This window comes from Poecilia formosa, unplaced genomic scaffold (assembly GCF_000485575.1).
Source record: "Poecilia formosa unplaced genomic scaffold, Poecilia_formosa-5.1.2 Scaffold16, whole genome shotgun sequence".
NCBI classification, from domain to species: Eukaryota; Metazoa; Chordata; class Actinopteri; order Cyprinodontiformes; family Poeciliidae; genus Poecilia; species Poecilia formosa.
In genome coordinates, this window is record NW_006799955.1 from 980,274 (window position 1) to 1,003,197 (window position 22,924).

The window sequence follows — 22,924 nt, forward strand, 5'->3', positions numbered from 1 at the left end:
AACTCTGTGCCATTTGGTGCAGCAGAGAATCCATTGCTGGATAGATTCAGACACGCAATATCTCCATAACCTTCAAATTGCTTTTGTGAGATGAAGAACAAGTTATTTGAACTGAGGACAAGAACCCGTCCAGAGTTAAAGCACTGTTGCTTTATAAGGCCATGGGATAATTCAAAGGTGAAGTCTTTTGGAGGAAGTTTAAAATAGGAAGAAACAGTGATGTCTGACCTTTGAACATATCTCCCTACTGAATTTGAAAGCTGTCTCTGTGGAGTGGGATACAGCCTGTTTTCTGCCAAATAAATCATTTTCAATGGATGAAATTTGTTGAAAACGGTGGAATCAGCCTGAATAATAAAGTTAGTCCCCAAATTCAAAGCAGATAGATTTCGAATTTCATAGAGAGGCTTGAGCGTATCTGGTTGAATATTCTGGAAGACCAAACCCTCCATATGCAAAGTCCTTAATGACTTAAGATTTGAAAACTCAGTTGAAAGATTAATTGTGTTAGGATAACTTTTTAAAGCATAGTTGAAAGAAAATTCAAGCACTTCAAGCCTTGGGAGGTATCGCAGAAATTCAGCCCTTCCAGTAACTTCTCTGAGCAAAAAGTTAAATGAAAGGAGAAGATGTTTAAGCTTCCTCAGGTTCTTAAACCACGATGGATTCAGATACTCTAAGGAGTTTCCCCCCATATTGATTTCCTCAAGTTCAGACAGATTTTCAAATGCATCAGGGTCAATTCCAAGGGAACCATTAGGGCAAGGCACACAGGGAAATGGTGCATTTTCACATCTGGGGCAGTTCCCTTGTATCTTAAGAAGTTTTAAATTATTCAAGCCAGATAAATCCTCCCTAAATATGTACTGTATTTTGTTGCAACTCACATTAAGCACTTCTAAAGACTGGGGTAGTCCTTTGGGAACATTACTTAAGTTGTTGTAAGACAAATCCAGATTTTTCAATTTGGTCATGTGGGTAAAACTGTTATTTTGGATTTTCACTGGTTTGCCACACGGATTCCAGTAGTAACAGTTCTTGGATAACCACAGTTGTGTCAGGTTTCGTAAGTTGGCAAAGTTCGTTTGATTCACATTTGTAATGTTGTTGCTGCTCAGCTCAAGGATTTCCACACTGGCAGGTAGGTAGCTTGGAATTTCTTCGAGGCCATTGGCACTCATTTTCAAATCCTGCAGTTTTGTTAGGTTTCTAAGGCTTGCCTTGAAGACCACTTTCTTGTACATGTTTGCCAAGTTGAGATTGAGAGAAGTCAGATTCAGCAGTTTGGAAAATGCATCAGCCTTAATGGTCTTCAGGTAATTTTTTGATAAATCAAGAGCAGTAACATTAGTGGTTATCCCACTAGGTACCCATTCTAGGGCGCGGCCACTGCAGTCAAATTGGACCTCAGAGGAATTGGAGGTTGTCACATCACAGAGAAACTGCGCTGTCCAATGAAGTTTACAGGCAGCAGGCTGGATCTCCAGATGGCAGCACAGACCAAGGAGAAGCAGATAAATCCAACACTTTGCAGTCTGAAATGAATAACAAAGTCAATCAGATGATGGAATTAAAGCAGGTTATGAGACCTTTATGCAATATGTTAAACTGAAGAGATAGACTCCTATCTCTTCAGATAGGAGTCTATATGAAGACTCCTATCTGAGTCTTCAGATAGACTCAGATAGTCTATCTGAAGTGATGAACTTCCCAGTTTTTATTTATTTCCACCCTTTTTAGTAGTAGTGAGAAATAAACTACACAGGTACATGTCAATAAATTAGGACACAATTAAGAAATTGATAAATTTCAGCAATTAATAAAAATTTCAAACATAAGTAGATTCGTGGGAAGAATGTCTGCAATTAAAATGATGATCCACCCTAAACTAAATTAGACATTAACATTTAAAGACGATTTGTCTTTAAATGTTATTTTTTTAGAAGATTCATATGGATCTAATGAAAACAAATAATTTGAATATAACTAAGAAAAGTCTATTATCCTGTCCAAAAGTAGTTACAGCTATTAAATCTGTTGTTAACATGGTGTAACGTGTTTTTCCGAGCCGTCCATAAACATATCATGAACGTCAACATAACGTCAGTTTGAACCTGTGTCCGTTAGGCGCGCGAGTTTTGCTGCTGAGAAGAGGAGGAAGCCGTGGTTTGTTTATCATTGCAGCAAACCAGCCAGAACTAGCAAAAGGCAAACAACTTTTCACATTTCTTTCCAAACAAACCGAGTAAGTTGAGTAATGCTGTTGGATGCACATTATGATAGCTAAATGATTCCTATATCCATAGACTATATCCGTATATGCATGGCTATATGTCATGTTAAGAATGTTAAAGGTGCAAAATGTCATGTTTTTTTTTGACTATACACTATATATATGGTGTATAGTGTATACACTATATATAGATAGCCTGTTTCCTGGGCCTCCCAAAATAGGCTAGACAGCCTTCAGCACTGTGGATCTATGATCAAATAAAACCATAAAATCCTTATCCTTTCAGAAAACCTGAAAGAGTTATCTTTTCTCTCTGACTAAATAGGAACATGGGATTTAAATTATTGTGCAAAATCTTTGTTGCCACATTGTTCATGAACCAAGACTTGAACATGATAAGTAGATTAATTTTAGGGTCAGAATGGAATCAGCAGGTGAAAGAGTTTGATTTCTATAAATCAGCTTAAATTAAAGCTGAGGAAATTACTGACGTTTTCATATGTAAAATATGTATACTCTCTTGATATACATCTATAAACAGTTTGGTTTCTGTCAAGATGCAAGAGAGTACTAAGCAAATTGCTCTTTTATATTGGTCAATATTTAATATTACATAATTCCCGCCTTTAAAATTAGTTTGTCAAAATGTAACAAACCATGACTCATATATTTGTATATATATGAGACATATGAAATATGCAATCCTATTTGATGATATATATTTAACAAAAGAGGTAATTAGCATAGTTTTTGTCATTTATTAAAGGTTTAAAAATTACATCAGTGTGCCACAGCAAATAAATAATAAGCTGATAAACAGGTGTAAAACAACTTTAAACCGTTTATATTCTGCTTTTCCTCGCTCTCTGTGATGGCACGCTGACCTGTTGCCATGGCAACCGACACAACATCTCCTTTAACCTGCAGAGCAGAGAGTAACGTATTGACCAGAACGCCTTGCACTGCAGTTAGCTTCCTGCTTTTGGAGCGGTCTCCGATCCGCTTGCATTCACACTGTCTTTCAACCGCATCAGAGTTCACTTCAGCCGGACTGTGACCTTGGTTCAGAATTCGCTTTTTTAAACCGTTTTGAAATTCAAATTTGCATTCACACTCCCCAAACAAATTGGACTATCTGAACAAACAAATTAGAGTCTGATTAGAGCGGACTAAATTGGGCTAGTGTGAATACACCATGTGGGTTTTTAGTCATTACTTATTGTTTAAATGACCTCAGGTGAGATGAGAAGAATCACTGTAAAAACTGTAAGCATCCTTGGATGCTAAAACACGAGCACTGTGAACTAACTCATTTAAGTCAAATAAAATCAAATATTTACAAAAAACTAAACTCGACTACAGTTCATAACTTGTGGTTCATTTCTCTGACTTGCCAAACCTGTTTTGAACCAAGAACGTTTATGACTTGCTTGATAAGACCCAGCTGCTGAGTGTTGCTCCCCAAAAGCCCTAAGACGTCAACTGTGAAAAATTCTTTATGTCTCAGTTTATACGTGCTACATTTGTTCTAGAACAAACACTCTAAAAGGTAAAAATACTTAGCAATAAAACATAAGAGCAGGTTCATGTCTTACTCTTGTAATCAATTAAGAATGAACACAAAAACAGTGTCATTAATAACATGTTTGACACATTTTTCTGTCACAAAAATAAGTGTTGTAGAAGGTTGTGTTAGTAAAACTCACCATTTTGCATGATCCTTTAAGACCTCTAAACTGCTTCCTGCATTTGTCTCAGAAAAAAGTTTAAATGGGATATAAAATATGCGAATAAGACATATTTTCATACTCCATGGTTTTTTAAATCCGCATGTTATGAAAAAAATAATCCTGACTACTGAAGTCAGATATAAAAGCGGCAAACTGTTTCACAGGATGTAGGAGAAGAGTAGCCTGTCAATTGCAGAAGTAACTGTAAAACAGTTTCATTTCCTTGTTCGCAGTTCTACAGATACGCCAGCCAAAATCAACATCAGAAATATTTCGCAAAAAATATGAATCAGTTTTGTAGCAATGCAGACAATTAGACAACCGTAGCTATTCAGGGAAGTGCATTCAGAGCTATTAATATGATAGAACGATTAATGTGTATGTATTGTGGTTTCTTTTTACAGAACTAACCCAGCTATTGGACCGTTGGACTCAAAAGGCCAATTACAACCTGTAAGAGTCCTTAGGTGAGTCTCATCTGATAAATTGTTTCACTCACTAAAGTTCATGTTAAGCTAAAGATTATTCAGTTAAAATGAGTATGTGCTTAGAGAAGCTTTGAATGGATCAAAGCTTCTTTGTTTTCTATAAGAAGTTTGTTTTTTAGAAAACAAGGAACATTATTCCCTTAGAGGAAACAGCACCGCTCCATGCTGGACCAAAACATGTCGCATCCTACGACATGGTGTTGAAGTAACGAGCTTTTAAACTTATGACCATGTCTAATGTGCTGATCCAGTAAGGAGGAGCCACACAAGGAAGATGGTATGACAATGAGGATCATGTGTTGTCAAGGGATGTAAACCTTGGCAAAACATTATGAAGCACTTTACAGAGATACAAATAGAAAACATTAAAGCCAATACCTTTACATTTTGAAAAGTGCTTCACAAAATGAAACAAATGATAAAAATTGTGGAAACATGAATAAAAAACCCCACTTGAAACTTATAGCTGCAAAGTAAAAGCAAGTGTGAAATTATGAAGACAATAAAACATCGAACATATTTGTCAAAGTCCAACAACTATCACTGCTCATTAATATTTACTAGATTGTCATAAACAGTTTTGTCTTCCTTCTTTCTTTGTGCTTAAGACTTTTGTATAAGTCTTACTGTTTTAAGAGTGTTTCATCCATTCTTAAAACATTTTTAAGGTTCTACCGGAACCAGGGCTCAGCAGCTGCAGTTCTGGGCCACTCCACAACACTTTTCTCACAAAGCCTCCTACTGAGAATGAGAGTGAGAATGTTGCAGGACAGGTTCGAGCATCAGCAGAACAATCACATCCACATTTTCATCCAGCAGTCTTTGGTGGGCCAGATAAATTGCCAGTCTGAACACCCCAGTTTTAACGTAGCCCTCTGTCAAGACAAACAGGGTTTTGTAACTGTAACTGTTTCAATACCTGCTATGTTGGACAACGAATTGTAACTTAAGTCTAAAATTTGAAGCCGGTGGAAATAAGACAGACTGTCCCATGAAAAATCTGTCATTTTGTTATTACTTATTCGTAGTTCAGTTAGGTTGCGAGGGAGCTTTTCATAAACATCACCAGGAATTTTTTCAATGTCGTTCCACGAAATATCCAAAACTGTCAAATTAGTCAGGTTGGTAAAAAGAGTCTTATATGAGTCATCACCTACTTTCCAAAGAGTTCCAAGCTTGTTATGTGTAAATTGTAGTTCTGCTGAAGATCTGCTGTGCATCTGCTTTGTTGTTAAAGTGGAAATTGAGTTATGACTCATATTCAGCACTCTCAGGATAGGCACATGTTTTAGGAAGTTTAAATTATGTGTTACTCCAAAAGATTTAAAGTAGTGGGCATTCCAAATGAGGTCTAGCACTTCGAGTTTCTTCAGTTCCTGGAAGGCATTGTCATAAGCTAGATCAATCTTATTGAAGGACAGGTCCAAGTAGGTCAAATTAGGCAGTAATGAGAACTCTGTGCCATTTGGTGCAGCAGAGAATCCATTGCTGGATAGATTCAGACACGCAATATCTCCATAACCTTCAAATTGCTTTTGTGAAATGAACAAGTTAAAGCACTGTTCCTTATCAGACAACTCAAAGATCAAGTGTTTTGAAGGAGGTTTTATGTATGAAGAAATAGAGATGTCTGACCTCTGAATGTATCTATACCTACTTTTATCTTTATTTAATCTTCATATACCTACTGAATTTGAAAGCTGTTTCTGCGGAGTGGGATACATGCTGTTTTCTGACAGATAACTTTTAAGAAGTTAAGCTTTCTGAATACAGCTGAATGAACTATGAATTTAGTCCCCAAATTCAAAGCAGATAGAGTTCTAAGTTTATAGTGATCTTTATATGTGTTTGAACCAACATTCCAAAAAAATCCAAGCCCCCAAATGTAACTTTTTTAATGACTGAAGATTTGAAAACTCGGTTGAAATATTAATGGTTTTGGGATACATTTTTAAAGCATAGTTGTTGGAAAAGGCAAGCAGTTCAAGCCTTGGGAGGTATAGCAGAAATTCAGCCTTCCCAGTAACTTCATAGAGTAAAAAGTTAAGTGAAAGGGGCAAATGTTTAAGCTTCCTCAGGTTCTCTTTTGAGAACCATTATTATACCTGTCAAGTCAGATTTAACTTTAAAAACAAATGACATTTTTGGTGATGTGTTGTCAAATTTTCCTAACCCGGGAAAGTAAAAAGCATGATGACACTCCCCCTACACAGCCTCCTGTAGGAACAAACTATGACTGGCTCCTAGAATGTCATTGATAATTTAGTTTAGGAAGAAAACGTGTATTTAAAAGCTCTTAAAAGCTAAGAATGGTTTAAGTATTTGAAGCACAGATTATTTATTTGTTCTTACTTTTTGAACTATTGGAGTTGAACTTTACATCAGACAGTGTCTAATCCTAAATGATATTGTCAGAAACATGAAAATTTCTACATACAGGAATACATTTTATTTATACTAATTGATTATGTAATGTAAATGTTTAAATGTTTTTAACTCATGGTAATGAAAATAATATCTCACTTAAAATGTAAAGTTCACTCTATTTTTCACAAGTCAATTTCAATTTATTTTTGTTTAGTAAATGATAACTAGGCAAAATCTACATTGTTTGGGTTTTGAAGACCTGGGAGCTGATTGGGAAAATTATATGACCTGGCATAGGCAAAATTATAAATTTATCAAAGAAATGTAAATGATAAAGATCCTTTATCTTTACTGCTGCTACTTTTAAACACAGTTAAAAACAAACGCATGCATTTGTCAGAATTAAATGTTTATTGTCATTGTCCTAATGGCATATTGATGAATACAATAAAATGTAATTTGAACATCTCAATACTTCTAAGGGTTGGATTTTCAAAGTACACACACTGAGCCAGAGCTTGTGATAAATTATTTTACAGTAGTGGGTATATTGTTGTATGATTTAAGCAGTTTTAACTCAACTCAACTTTAACACAAGGACATATAATGAAACAACTGTTCAAAAACACATCAAATGATTAAATCTAAGAATTACCCTAAAATAAAAGTAATGGTTAGCATAATTAAAGAGACAAAAAAAATTGTTTCTTTCACATATGAAGATACAAAGAAAATTGTAGTAGCAAAACTCACCATGGTACAGGTTAGGTTGAACCCAGCTATTCAAAGAATATTCAAAGCTACTGATTCCAGGACATTAAAGCCTTCCAGATCTAAAAGGGATCTGACAAAGCAGCAATCCCTTTACACCAGCCAAAACTACTGACTACCTTTTCTTGCCCTGTATTTCAGTATTGCTCTATTAAAAGAAAAAGCAATAAAGCTGTAAGCTGAATTGTATGCCCAGAAAGACTGCACGTGTTAGAAAAGCCACATGCAAATTACAGAAGTAGCTGTACTTGGTCATTTCCTTGTTTGCAACCATATTAAATAAAGACAATCTTAAAATAATTTGTGGTATTAGCATAAAGCTGTGGTTCCTTTTTCCAGTAATGAAACCAAATAGCACAAACTTTAAGATTGTGTGTGTGTGTGTGTGTGTGTGTGTGTGTATATATACTAGAAAAGATGTTTTGGAGCAACATTGCTTCTTGGTATCTTACTGTAGGAAAGCCTTTTTGTTTTCTCATGCATGGTGTCATAAATATGAAGAAAATGCATGGTTGCTTGGATGTGCTTTTCATACCAGAGAGTCCAGTGCAACCACCTTTACTGACTTGTAACAAGCGCTGGTTGAAGAAAGGAATGCCAAAATAGAGTGTGACCAAGCTGGTGATCAGCGTGAGGGCAACATACCAGGTTGTTGTAGCTGTGAATGGCTTTCCAGTGCATTCCTGAAACCTCAATTTGTTAAAGGAAAAATGACTATATTAATTACTGATATCTCTTGTTTCTTCAAACTTCTATTCTTCAATCCAATAAATGACACCAAACAAGAGTCAACAGCAGAAAGGCATTGTTAATTGGCAGACATCATAATTGTAATTGGAAGCATTGTTGCAGAGAAGAAATAACTGATAAAACACAAATTGTCTTATTTTTTACAAACTCTATATTGCCACCCCTTCAGAGTGTCTCTTTAAAGAGATTGCTGTACTGTTTGTGGCTCTCAGTAGCCAATACACTCCTGAGACTAAACCAGAAGTATGGTTGTGCCTGCGGGTTTGTTGGCCACTCGAGCACAGACCGCTTGTACAGTCGCTTTCTTAAGCGCAGATATTTTGAGTTACAAGATACTTTTTCCAAAAAAATCAGTACTATGACGTCATTTTTTTCATCCATCAGTCTTTGATGGGCCATATAGAAGGCTGTCCTGAAATTACCCCCTTGGATGTATTTTTTGGTGAGAATGAACACAGTCCTCTTGCTCTTGTGGATGCTCTGGGAGAGGTTGTCAATCAGGGGACAACCGGGGACCCAGTCTCGCTCCTCCAGACACAGTGTCAATCGGCGGTCTCCCCGCTCCTCCAGATGATGACACATCTCCTTCATCACCCACTCTGACACAGCAGGGTCATTTTTGTCAAACATCACAAAGGCGTCATAGACCTCACTTTGAGAAGACAGGCGGGTGTAGCCCTTGAGTTTAGCCCTGCAGAAGTGATAAATGTACCAGACATCCCACAGGTAGAGGTGACTAGCGATGGACAGAGTAATGAAGCCAAGAAGGAGTGAAGTCATGAGAGTGTAGAGGATGATTGATAGGAAGGAGTGCTGGCAGGCTTGTAAGTCCACTGAGACCACAAGATGACCTTTTTGCACTCCTGGCGAAGCACAGGTAACGTCAATTCCTAGTCGAGGGATGGTCACCGTGGTCTTGTTTAGCCAAGTGATGAACCAAGAGGCATTACAGGTGCAAAGGAAACTGTTTTTGTGCAGAAGCAACTTCTCCATCTTCTTAACAACATTATCTGGAAAGCTAGATTGCTCAATATGCTTTATAAGATTGAAGCTAAGATCTAGATATTTTAAACTAAGAGCTTCCTGGAGGAAATTTGGTGTGAGTTTTAGGATTTTGTTGTCATGTAAAACAAGTTTTTCAAGTGATGTGGTACAGTTTGACAGCACTCTTGGAACAGAGGTTAGGTAATTTCCACTAAGGTCCAAGACTTTCAGAGATCTCAGAAGTTGTAGTTCCCCCCATGCAAAAAAGTACAGTTTGTTCTTTTTAATGTGGAGCTCAGTCAGGTTGTCTGGCAGACCACTGAAGACTTCTCTTCGAACTGAACGAAGGTTATTGGAAGAAATGTCTAGTAGTTTCAGATTACGTAATTTTTTGAAATAGTGGATATATCTTGTGTCCCCATCTCTCCACAGCATATCCAACCTGTTGCCTCTGAACTCCAACTTCTCTAAAGAGTCACTTTCCATTTCTGTGTTGGTGGAAGTAGAAATCTTGTTGTGATTCATGAGCAGTATCTTGAGTTTTTTTAAATTCTTAGTGAAATTAAGCATATGAGTCAAGCCCTCTGATTCAAAATAATGGTTATTTTTACTTATATCCAAGATGACCAGATTGCTTAGCTCTTTAAAAGCAGTTGAGTACAACAGGTCCAGGCGATTTGATGAGAAGTCCAGGTACTGTAAATTAGTCAGATTGCTAAACTCAGATCCGTTCAGGCTTTGGCTCATTGCGTTTCCTGAAAGATTGAGACATCTCAACTCCTTCAGGTTTAAAAACCTTGAATGCAAGAAAAATATGTTGTTTCTGCTCACATCCAAGGTTTTACCAAAGTCGCTGCATTCCTTCTTGACAAATAATGTAACGATTCCAAGTTCCTTATCTTTGTATTTGCAGCTGCGAGCATATTCATCGTATCTGAAGTAATGAATCTCTCTCACTTCCTTGTTCTGGAACTGATCAGCTGCTGACATGGGGGACCACAGCATAGGCTCTCCCCCGTTGAAACCAAACGCAGTTTGAGCGTCAGAGGGAGATGATATTTTATTGTCAGACAAACTGATTATATGAAAGCTTTTTAACTCCATTAAAATGCTGAGGTTTGCCATTTTGATAAAGTTTGTGCCGAGGTCTAGAACTGTCAGATTTGGAAGACGTTTTAAGGGAGCAATGCTTTCTGGCTTTAGTTGCTGAAACACATAGCCCTTTAGTCTGAGAATTTCAAGAGACATGAGGGAGGAGAAACTGGAGTTCAGTCTAAGAGTTTGAGGATACCTCTGGAGCTCATAGTTAAAAGACAAGTCTAGTTCTTCTAGCTTGCCAAGAAACTTAGGGAAGTCTGTGGTCCCAATATCTCTGGCTAAAAAGTTTGATGAGAGATCAAGCACTCTCAGATCCTTTGTGCTAGTGAACCATTCAGGTAATATACATGTCAGGGAGTTACTGTGCAAACGTAACGTTTTTAGTTTTGTCAACATTTTAAAAGCTCCCTTACTTATTTTTAGGGGTGCGTTATTTGGGCATGGGGTGCATGGGAAAGGGGCATTGTAGCATCGAGGGCAATTTCCACTAATATCTAAAATCTCAAGGTTTGTCAAGTTTTTAAAATCCTCATCAGAGACCTCTTGGATGTTGTTATTGTATAGATACAGCTGTCTTAAACTTACAGGCAACCTATAGGGAATAAAGGATAAGTTGTTTGATTTAAGGGACAGCAATGTTAGGTTTTCCAATTGTAAGAATGCACCATCTTCTATGTCATAGGAAACATTGCAGGGGTTGCGATAGTAGCAGTTTTGTCCCAGGTAGAGCACCTGAACATTTTGGATTTCGGAAAGATTTTCCTTAGAAATATAAAAAATATGATTCACTTCTAAACTCAGAAGGACAAGGTTTGAAGGTAAGCCTTTAGGAATGCTATCAAGCTGATTCCCATCTAGATACAGTGCCCGTAGATTCCTTAGTGCAGTAAATGTATCCTCCGCAATTGTCACACTTTTTGTGCACATGTTGTCCTTCGGACCAATTTTGATGGGTACGCAGTTGCACCTCATGTCAATCTCTGTGAGGTTGTCCAGACCACGAAACGAGGTTGAGTTCAAATTTGGGATATGGTTGATGGTCAGAGTCAGATTGGTAGTCTCTCCTGGGATGGCTTTGGGGACGAACTTGAGGCTTCTTTCAGTGCAGTCCACTTTCACCGTAGTCCCATTTTTGTCCTTGCTAACATCGCATGGCAGAGTTTTTGGGTAGGAGATGGCACTTGTTGTTTGATTGCAAAAACCCAGGCCCAGCAGGGCCCCACACATCTGCACAAAAACAGGTGACTTTATGAAAAACATGCACAGTGCTAAATATACATGACTATTTCAAATAAGTCCAATTTAACATATTCTCCTTTACAATGCAGTAAAACCACAAATGGTACATTTTCAACATTTTGTATTTAGTGGTTTACATTTTCACTGAAAACTTAATATTTAAGCTCATAGAGTTTGCTATGTAGATTCTGATATATTTCAGTCATTTGTTTCTGTTATTTTAGATTACAGATTACAGTAGATGCAAAAATATAGTCACTCACAAAAGATTAGAAACGACCAATAAAATAATAGTCTGCTGACAAGTCCATCCATATACTGCACAGTAAACCTATTTAGGGCTCCTGCATGACATAAATACTGCATGAGATGGAGGCTTTCAGCCTGTGGCTCTGCTGAGGTGTTCTCAAAGCCCAGGCTGCTTTATTAGCCACCTTTATTTTGTTTGCTTTGTTGGTTCTTAAGTCTCTCGTCTTCCACTATAACACTTGATCCAGCCACAGTTCATGAATTGCCAAACTCCTCTAGACTCAGTTTTTTTCTTCACAATCCCTTCCAGGCTGCAGTTACAACTATTGCTTTTGAATCTTTTTCGAACACAATTTTTCCTTCCACTCACCTTTCTGTAAATATTCTTGGATACATAGCTGTTTGACAAGCCAACTTCTTTAGAATTTTTTTTTACCTAGTAGTTATGTCAACTGGGTTCTACATGATTGTGTGTAAAATGTCTAGTTTTATACGAATTTGATATTTCCAGCCGTAAGCCATAGTAATCAACATTAACAGAAATAAATGCTTAAAATATATCACTTTGTGATAAATTACTCAAATAACATTTTTAATGAAATTCTATTGTATCATGAATATATAAGAAGTGACGTATGTCTCACTTACCAGGTGGAGAAACATATTTTTGTAGGAGTATACAAATGTGGCTTGCTGCTGCTGTCAACACAAGAAGAATGCTGAAAGAGGTGGACTGCAATCAGCACTATAGTAATAACATGAAAGTAACAGGTGGCTATGTAAACCTATTGTGTGTGTAATTTGACAGCATCACTTCCCTATTGTTTTAAACCTCACATGTCAAAAATGTTATTCTTGTACTTTTTTTTTATTGTGGTGACTTTGTTTGTCTTTGTTTTGTAGGCAAATGCTGAGTGAGAGGATTTCATTTAGTTGTAATATAGAGATAAAGTTTTAGACATTTTCTCCAACTACAAAGTATAGTGTGGAGAAAATGTCCAACTACACAGTTAAATAACTAAATGGTTTCATTTCTCTGAAAGTTGATGGGGGGGAAAGTGAAATTGATAGGATTTGGGTTTGAAAATTTACATTGTAAATGTTGCTCAGAATCTTTTTTCGGCCATCTGTGGCTCATTTGTGGCTTCATGGCTGAACGCCCTACACCCTCACATGTTCACATAGCGTACATGTTAGTTCCTTCAGCCACTGGACAAAACTGAAAAATCTCACTGTTTGCCATCATAGAATTCACAATCAGTGGTTAAACAGATATGGACAGACATTTTCACTTATTTATTTAATAGATTTTGGGCTAACTCCAATGTTTTTTTCTGCATCTGATAAGATGGCCAAATCCAATGTTAGAAAGATACGTTGCTTTCAAATGTATTCTGATTATTGTAGATAGGAATGCATGTAGCATTATATTTTTTAAATAAATACAGCAGTTAAAATGTTCTACTATTTTTCAGGAAACAAAATCATAGCATAAATTTCTTTCCCATTACTTTTCAATTTGTGTATGTCAAACATTCTCCTGAATTAGGCCCATTATAGAAAACTTATTGGGAGTTCTTCTAAGCCTGGAATCATAAAATCCAATGTCACCACTAACTCAAAGCTTTCAAAATAAAGTTTTTTATTTTGAAAGTTTTGGTACCTTCTGTTTTAAAATATCTCATCCAATGAGTTGTTCAAATTTGCCTGGGGTCAAAACTTGTCACCCCATCTCAGAGTAGAAATCTCCAGCTTCTTGAGCCATGCTAAACTTACAACTTTAGATTTGCCATTGCAGTCAGATTTAACGTTTTGGTGTAAAAAGTTATATATCCTAGCTGCTCTACATAACAATTGGTGTCTTCATCTTGTATAAATCCAAATTGGTGCCAGAGTCTTAATCTAAGGGAAACTATATACTTCTACACATCTTTTTTATCATATTAAGTTTAAGCTTGGTGGATGAGAGTTCAAAAGAGTCATTTATGAATGAAGACAAAAAATATTTAATTGAAGCATAGAAAAAAAATGCTCTTGAGACTGCAAAGATTGTTGACTTCAGTGTGGATCTTTTGATTGATATTATAGATGGGTGTTTATTGTTTTTACATTGTTTAATGCTTTTGTCATTTTGTAGCGCTTTCATATTTACATGCATTATAAATACATTATTGTTAAAATCTAGAACTAGAAAATCTCACAGAAAATTTATGCAAGATTGAAAGTCTGAAATTTCTTTCAAAGACAAAGCCGTTTTTCTCCCTAACAGTGCTTCATAGTACATTCAGTCATTCACCCATTCAAGCTACTGCATTGTAGCTGTCTATAACTGAAATGGCAATGACATAATTATTCAAGTGTAAAAAACTATTTGGTAAAAAAAAAAGGTTATTTAAATAGCTGAGTGATTATTTGATCACATCATTAGAATTAGTTTATAAAAAACAAATGCAATATACAGTGATGTGTAAATTCTGGTTTTCTGAAGAAAACATTAAACTGAGTGAAAAAAACAAACAAAACAAAAACAAACAAACATCAAATTAACAAAATAAATTCAGCCAGAAGAAAACACATTTTCAAATCTGGTTTTAGACATAAAGCTTTTGAAACCAGTACCAACCAAATGTAATGTGTACAGCGTCAGGGTGGCGCAAAGTACATATTGGTAAGATTGCCTCTAAAAGTAATGCTAAAATTAATAATAAAAATAGCATTCACTTAAAACGCTTTATTTTTTTATATCAGACCTTTCCAAAGATAAGAAATGTTTCCTTGTTCCTGTTTTCAGTATGGTTTTTCATATCTTACATTCATTTTCAGTGTAAAAAAAAACACTGAGGTCGCTGTAAATAACAGTCCATTGCAAACCTGAACATAGCTTTTAGCTTAATTAATAACAAATTAATATTTTTTGCATTAACTGCCATGACAGTTTTGAGATTAAAAAGATGGCATGTGGAGGTTGCATTGTTTGTCCCTTTCAGAATAGCTGTTATCATAAGTATCCAAGAATAATTAATCTGAGTTATAAATGACGCTACAGAAGAGAGTTATTTACTGCATTTACGATATCTGCCAATAAACCATCCATCCCATCCATCCATTATCTAACACATTTATCCTTACAGGGTTGCGAAGGAGCCTTACGCCTATCTAAATCAGTCAACCGGCAAGAGGGAGGAGACACCAGTCCATCGCAGGGCAACAATACTAAACTATTCAGCCTCAATTCAAAACGTGAGCCACAACTGCCAGACAAAAAAGATAGTTACAGCTGACATATATTTATGTTATTATTTAACTTAAAAAAATAACATAGTTCTGAATCTTCCAAAACTGACCATGGCTGTCGACTTGTTTACCTTTTTCTCCATTCCCATGCATTTCTCTCTGCAACAGACTCATGCAAATTCAAACAGAACATGATCATTATTAATGCAAATGCTTTACCACCACTCAGACTTGAACAAATTCAAAAATCGTGAATTATTGAACTGTGTTTCTAAACTTAGGGTTTAAAAAAGCCTTTCCTCATTGAGAATGCAGTTTGAAATACAAGGTTTCATCTTTCAGGTTTCACTGAATAATGAAAGGGGAATAACTGCAAGAAATGTCAGAAATGACTGCCTTAAGGAAAAATGTAGCCAGACAAAAAAAGGACAGCATGTGATGTACAACATAAATAAACTATAATTATATGAGAGAAGGCTTTTAAAAGTTTAAATTTATTTTAATGATGTTGAGAAAAATACAGGAAAGTACTCAGTATTCATGTGTAAAATAGTCAATAAATCAAGTGAGACAGCAAATAAAATTTTATGTATTTCTTTAACATTGTAATATCTTGTCCTGTGCAATGAATTGTCTAAATATAGTGTAAGCATTTCTCCAACACAATACATATTTATACAATTAAAAAGAAGGTGCTTTTCAGGTTGTAATAATTTACATCTTAATCTCCTAATGAAATCAATAAATCATTAAAATAATCCTTACGTCATATTTTAGAATATACTCGAGGGAAGGGTCATTGTTCTCTTCATTGGGGTCTGGATATAATCTCTTTAAAACTTTATTTGATATAATTATATATATATTTTTAGATATTAAAATAGTGTATACACAAGGCAAGATTTTATTCACAGCAGTTCACATTGGTTGGTAAACTCACGTCTCTTATGTATGGCTTAAAAATCAACAATCAGAACACAGCAACAGCTTTTTTGTTGAGCAGTGAATTTAGTGAGATAGTTAGCGTGTTTATAACAACAGACATGGTGGCAGAGTAATGTATCAATGCGCTCACACTTTGGTCACCGGGAGAGCCTCCCGCGGCTCCCTCAGCAGCTTTTAGCAGACACACGTAGTTCTTGATGACCTCATTCACCTTGGCCACCACCTCCCTGCGTTCGCTTTCGGTGCTCAGGACCTCCACCAGAGACATGCAGGCTTGCGCTAAGCAGCACAATGTGTGGAAGCTGTGCGTCAGGGTGAGCAGCAGCTCCTCCGGGCTGCTGTACTCCGTGGACATCTGACTGCAGGCACTGTTCAGCACTTTGGCCTGCAGCAGCAGAAGCTGGGACAGCGTCTCCATGTCGGTCTCACCTATCTCAGGTATGTCACCGCTGGACCTGTGTCTGACACTGCAGTGCAACACGCTAATCATCTCTAAGGCATCCTTCCGTGCAAGTGCAAACCCTGTATGAAGGCTGTATGTTTTTCCCTTCATTGAGTGTACATGATCGAGTCTGTCATTGAGACTCATCTCGGTCACAGACGTATCAGTCTGTTCAGCCTTGTGGCCTGCTTTCTGGACTGTTTTCCCCTTGCGACTAGATGAAGTCGGGCTACTAGAGAGCAGAACTTGTGAAGACATCTCTGTATCTTCATAACTACCTTGAGTAATTGGCTTTCTCCTGAGGAAGCAGTGACTAAATGGCCCGTGACACCTCCATGTTCCATCTGGCCTTGGAGCTATTGACTCTGACGGCAGCAGTAAGACTCCGGTTAGCGGCCTTCTCTTTGCTGAATCGGAGCTGACTGAACCCTGGGACAAGCTTTTGGGTAGGGTTTTCGCGGAGAATGCCCTCTTCACTTTTGGGGAATCTTGGGACTGCAGATTCTGACCTACAGTCTTTCCAGTGAGCGTGACTTTTGTCCTTTCCTTAAGTGCTTCTATGCTCCTGGAACCTGGCATTAAGGTGCTCCAGCTCCTTCTGAGCATCTGAACCCTGTGCGGCTTCCTGAGGCTTCTTGTTGGGTCACATGAAGACGGGTCAGGCTCAGGGCTGGCCAGTGTTACCTCACTAGACGTCGTGCTACTTCGTAATGATGAAGGTGATATGATGGTGGAGGTGGTACTGGTCTTGTTACAGAGAGATAAAGATGAGTCTTTCCCAGCCTTCTTCAGCTGTGTGCAAGCTACACTAGGGGTATTAGGAAAACAGAAAGAACTGTTAAGTATCTCCCTGCAGCAATCAAGTATTTATTTTATTAATTATTTTTTAATAATGTGCATGACTAGGATATTGTAGACAGAATATAAAGTTAGGATGTACTATCATTCTTATACCAGAGGCAAGGCCATTGGCTTGCTTATCAAAACAACATGCACTCACCAGCCACTTTTAGTAGATACACATGCTCAATGGTTTGCCAACAACAACAGAAAATGTGTCAAAAACATGGAAAGAACCAGTGGCTGTTGTCCTTCTTTTATTTTTTAATGTCTTAAAAATACGAAGTTTACACAACAAATGAGTGCTATCTCTTTAAACAATGAGGGAGTGAGCTCAGGTTATGAAGTCATGGCTCTGGTTTCTTGATTAATCTAATGACAAATTCAAAATAAATCAGCCACAATATAAAGAAGAGAACTGTAAATCTCCGGTTCATCATTGGGAACATTTTCCAGATGCTTGAAAATGTGCCGCTTTTATTTGTTAAACAGATACTATATCATGGGAATGTCCAAACATCATACTGCTCAGGAAGGAGAAGTATGATGCAGCTCTGTGTTCCAGAAATTAACTTGTTTTGGTCCGAAATCCACAAATTAATCGCAGAGCAAAATCCAAAGACCTTGTGAAGATGCTGACTGAAGTGGATACAAAGTGGCTTGAGTACAACAAAGTTTATGTTTTGTCATGTCCATACCAAAGCTCTGATCTCAGTCCTTTAGGGAATTTGTGGGCAAATATGAAAAAATGTGTGAGAGCAACACAGCCTACAAACCTGACTCAGATATACTAGTTCTGTCAGGAATAAAGGGCCACAACTCCAGAAAACTATTGTGGAAGTGTGTGGAAGGAAACCCACAGTGCTTGACCCAAGTCGTACAATTAAAAGACAATGCAACAAAATATTGAGTATATATATATATGTACTGAAAACATCTGATTTTGAATAAATTAAATAAATCACAGATAGGTTCTTTCTCTCATTATTGTAGAATTTAACAAATAGAAATAATTTTGGTAATTCTAATTAACCTAAACCAAAAGAAGTTAGTCCAATTTAATTTCAGACAATGAGAAAAAAGGTGTGTGTTTTTGTCCATTAATTAAACTTTCATATTGCAGTTTACCTTAGTACCATTCTGACCACAGCATACCCATTTTCTAGTGGCTACTTCTCAAACTGGTTTCTTGTCACAACAGTGAATTTACTGTTGTCTATTAGCCTTCAAAGTTAACATATCCCAGTCCCATCAGCACTCTGTGACAGCAGAGTCACAGATCTGTGAGACGCACATCAGTATGAAGCAAAAATTATTGAAGTATGTTCCCCAAACCCTGTTCAATCTATACATTGCAAAAATAAGTCAGTTCTAAAGGCAGATATTTGTTAAACCTGACACCAGTAAAGTTAGTCTAAAGTGGCTGGTAAGAGTACATTTTCTCATCTTCACCAATGATAATCAACATAAGACATTTTTCCTTCAAGAAACAAACAAACAAAAAAAAACTAAAAAAGCATAAGGTACTCTTTTCTGAGACATGATCGAAACATGCAAGTAAGAGCTATTTCAAACTAGCAATACACATTTAGGTGGGGTTCTCAAGTTTTATGCACTCAGGCAGTCTGCACTTCTCACATAGTTTCATGTCACACATTTGTTGTCACATGAACTGAGGCACAAGTTTTACACCTAAAGATGTTGTAGCACAGTGGTGCCCAAAGTTGGTTCTCGAGGGCCGGCATCCTACATGTTTTAGTTCTCTCCCTGGTTTAACAGACCTGGATCAAATAATGGCTCGTTAGAAGGCCTAAGAAGAACATTGACCTGCTGAAATGGTTGTTACTCCCACCAGGGAGAGAACTATAAAATACAGGATGCCGGCCCTCGAGGACCGACTTTAGGCACCCCTGTATAAAAACAGCTTTACACTAGTATCTCCTTTGTGGAACAAATTGCCAATAACTAAATCATTATAATTTATATGCAGCCTACAACTCTAAGCGATTAAAGTCTTATTAGCTTATTAAATCAGAAAATAAGGCCAAGTCGATTTCCATTTCATTTACTTCAAGCATATGTTGTGCCAAGGTCAAACTTCATCATAGCAGACAGATCATCTGCATAGTGTAGCATGAGATCAAGTAAAAGTGTTAATTGATTATTACAACATTTTCATGGCATTTATGCAAATATCGTAAATGTGGAAAATGTATGCAGTAAATATTGTATTTCTAAATTGTTCTCATACCATATACCTCTTTCCTGTCTAGAAAGTTCATGGTGCAGATGGATAACATATTTGGTGTGGTACAGTTTCAGATATAGATAGTAGGGAATCTAATGTTATTTATTTGCTTATAAGCCATAGAAATGTAACAAGGTGTATCTATAATGCTGTCAAATAGCTTCCAATTGTTGATTCCTTTTTGGACACTGTGTTGAGTAGATATCATTTGTTTTAATGAAGCTTAGCTCACTAAGGCCAGAATATATGGTTTCTGCTCTCTCTCGGTCTTTCAAATGTTCCTCAAGTAAAAGAAAATGTAGATCCTCAGAAAGCCTTCCACAACAGGTTAGAATAATATCTCCTGAATAGTTTCTGAAAAAAACAAAGTTCTGGTAACTTTTTTTCAAAAACCAAAGATAATATTTAATCTAAATGCCAAGGCCAGTATTTAATAGAACCCCCCGCCTCCCCAAAAAACTTTTGATACCAGTGTGAGAATGGAATGCTTGGTGAATGCGTTTTTATTTCCTTTAATTATGTTTTTCTACAGAAACAAAGTAGAGATGTCCCCTAGTGTTTTTGTCTTACCTGTGGTTTCTTTTATCTTGGGCATTTTGTGACTGCTCCCAAACCCTGGCTCAGCACTGGTCGCTGCATGGATTTTTCTCATCAGGGTGGGGTCCACTGTGTGCCCCGCTTTCCCCTGCACTGTGGGTCCGTAGGCCTTCTCCTCAGCCCCAGCTGCATAGCTCATCCCCTTTAGCGAAGACTCTGATAGCACATGCATACTGTCTGTGGCACAAAGGGGAGAGTCCATTGGAGTGACACAACTGCTGCTGCCGGTGCTACAACCCGCATCTATTGACGAGCACTGTGAGCTCTGCAGAGAATGAACGCCTTCACTTTGTATCGATGACATGCGCTTGCTGACGTGGTATTCATACATCCGTGTGACATCCTGCTCTGACTGCGAAAGCTTGATCTGTTTCTGCTTATTGTCCTGTAAAGTAGCATCACTCTCAGCGGAGAAGGGCCCTTTGGATGGGGAGATGAGATGGGCATTTAACTGTTGGTTTCTTTCGTCTGAGTCCTGGTTCTCTCCCTTTGCTGTCAGCCTGTCTGCGTGGGAAGCCTGTGAGTCACTTGCACATTCTGGTGCAAGATTCTCTGCCATTTTGCTTCCCGGTGCTCTCTGCTGCCATTTTTGATGCCTGTCTTTGCAGTGAGATCTCCCTAGATCAAGTTGATTCATGTAATAGGAATCTCTTACAGTGAAAGCGTTGTACTTCCCTACAAGATGAGGGGGCTCGTCCTTAGCGGAATCTAGAGAAGTCGAGTTAGATTTTTCAGAGGAACTGCATCTATCTCCTTGGATACTGCTCTCCGCCTCCCTCTGTTTCCCTCTCTGTCTGCTCATTAGGGAGCCCATGTGCATCTTGGTGAAGAATTCACTGACTGATTTGATTTCCATAGTATCTGGTTCCATCTCACCGCCATCTGAGTGGAAAATCTGAGAGGAGGTAACGGCCGAGGATTTAGCTTCCTCCGGATTCTCATCACTAGTCGTGCAAACCTCTGCCTTTTCTTCATTCATGGCACGGTATCCTTCTGTCATGGCTACATGCATCCTCAGGTGGTTTTCTGAATGCCTCTGAGCAGCGGCTAACTCTGAACTCTCGGTCATCTCAGAGGAGTTCGTCTCATTGCCAGAATCGGAAGACTCTGGGCTAAATGCTCTTGATATTTGTACACCTGCGTACCACACATACAAAAGAAGAATACGTTATTAAAGATTTCTTCTTAAGCAAATGGCTCATATCAAGGAATAAATCAGCTATATTTTGTAGAAACAATAACATAAATTAACATAAAAAGGGATTTAAAACACAGTAATAGATGTAAATCAATCTGCAAATAATAAAAAAGAAAATAACTTACTGACAACATTATATCTTACTGATACAATGCAAAATTATATTTAAAAAATATAAAATCCTGTATGCTGGGATATTGAAAAACACTTTATGGAACATCACGTCTGTGTAGTGAGATGATGTCTTGACATTATTTTCCTATGACATCATATTTTCTTAGATCATTGAAACTGAAGGCAGCTGTAGATTTAAATCAGTTGTGTGACAAGGTAAAAAGCATAGAAACTGTTTTTCATAACTGCATGCTTTGTCTGTGTAATGTGCTCTCTACTGGATTGGGACTTGTAGTTTCACAAAACCTGAATAAGATTGGATGGATGGGTGAATGAATGGATGGATGGATGATTGGGTGGGTGGGTGAATGGATGGATGGATGGAAAGACATTTCAAGAGAAATTTCTAAAAGACAAAATTATTGATGTAATTTAGACAAGTCAGGAAAAAAAATATAGATCATTAAGGATTCAGTAATTTGATATCACTGTTTTTACTGATGATATAGCTAATAATATTCTATTCCGTCTCCAAACCCTCTAAAATCAATAAAATTAATAGTGCAAGGTGTATCTTCAAGTAATCAGCATGTCTCTTTTTCTTAAAGGTTGGCTTTGTGGAAATAGCTCAAATTTAACCTAATTTTGGGCCACAAATATAAAACCATGGTACTCTTGAAAACTGATGGTGGAGAAGAGAAGTTAAGCAAAACTGGACATACCAGATGGAAGAGACTCAGTTTTGTCATGGAGCTGCAGCTTCTCAAATAAATTAGCCTTCACACTAATGCAAGGCATGAAATAAAAAAGATAATTGAAGCATTCTGGAGCAATAACTCTTATTTCCTACTTTCAAAGAACTCAGCCTCAAGTTTGTTGCTTATCCATAATGTATCAGCATCAAAACATACACCTAAAAGTGTCTATTTGAAGAAGAAAAGTCACCTTAAAGGAGCCTGTAATAAAAAGATTTCTGATCTTAACAAGACCAAACATTATGGAAAGATGTGAAACTCATATTGGTCATATTGTCTTGCACAAATAGTCTAACCAATAGCAGCAGCTGCAAAAATTATTAGCACTCCTGAGGTTTGTTCTTAAAAAATAAAAGGGAACCCAGGATTTGGTCACATCTGTTCAAAGCTATTTAGGAATATCATTTTCTGAGCATGTTAGAAGCATACCATAATGCATTTTGTGAAAAAACAAACAAACAAAAAAACAATCTCAAAAATAACATGAATAACACAATGAGTACAAATGTCTCAAACGAATGAAAAAAATACTCATAAATGGAAACATTGAACACAATGGGGTTTATTAAAAAATGAGACAAAAAAATAAGAGCAAATCAAAAATGAATGGATCAAGTGAGTATAATGTTAGTGGATGAATGT

At 37.1% G+C, this 22,924-nt stretch overlaps 4 protein-coding genes across 8 annotated transcripts in view; all 4 read right to left on the bottom strand.

Moving 5' to 3' along the window:
* The window catches only part of LOC103134385 (toll-like receptor 8), a 16,827-nt gene extending 12,380 nt beyond the window's left edge, over positions 1-4,447 (bottom strand). Inside the window, exons 1-2 of the mRNA XM_007546615.2 lie at positions 3,940-4,447; positions 4-1,535 (exon numbers count right to left, since the gene is read on the bottom strand). Coding sequence (XP_007546677.1) covers positions 4-1,535; positions 3,940-3,942 — 1,535 coding nt within the window. The 5' untranslated portion in view covers positions 3,943-4,447. The remainder of the gene's footprint in view (positions 1-3; positions 1,536-3,939) is intronic.
* Positions 4,448-5,243: 796 nt separating this feature from the next.
* Positions 5,244-7,845, bottom strand: LOC107835637 (toll-like receptor 8). The gene is made up of 2 exons (XM_016668729.1): positions 7,838-7,845; positions 5,244-6,125 (listed from the first exon to the last, which is right to left on the bottom strand). Exons 1-2 carry the CDS (start codon positions 7,843-7,845, stop codon positions 5,330-5,332), a joined length of 804 nt encoding a protein of 267 aa, XP_016524215.1. The 3' UTR covers positions 5,244-5,329.
* Positions 7,846-8,059: 214 nt separating this feature from the next.
* Positions 8,060-15,526, bottom strand: tlr7 (toll-like receptor 7). Its single transcript, XM_007546401.2, has one exon. It carries the CDS (start codon positions 11,679-11,681, stop codon positions 8,505-8,507), a length of 3,177 nt encoding a protein of 1,058 aa, XP_007546463.1. The 5' UTR covers positions 11,682-15,526; the 3' UTR covers positions 8,060-8,504.
* Positions 15,527-16,008: 482 nt separating this feature from the next.
* frmpd4 (FERM and PDZ domain containing 4) overlaps positions 16,009-22,924 on the bottom strand; it is a 45,176-nt gene continuing 38,260 nt past the window's right edge. For 4 of the 5 annotated variants that reach the window (XM_016668590.1, XM_016668591.1, XM_007546403.2 and 1 more), the window contains 2 exons: positions 20,189-21,352; positions 16,009-17,333 (listed from right to left, as the gene is read on the bottom strand). In XM_016668590.1, coding sequence (XP_016524076.1) covers positions 16,114-17,333; positions 20,189-21,352 — 2,384 coding nt within the window. In that variant the 3' untranslated portion in view covers positions 16,009-16,113. Of the gene's footprint in view, positions 17,339-20,188; positions 21,353-22,924 lie in introns of all 5 variants that reach the window. The other variant, XM_016668594.1, reaches the window with a different exon arrangement.

What these genes read in the sequence shown, in the direction of transcription:
- tlr7 (XM_007546401.2), bottom strand. Translation starts at nt 11,681, where the DNA reads ATGTTTTTCATAAAGTCACCTGTTTTTGTGCAGATGTGTGGGGCCCTG.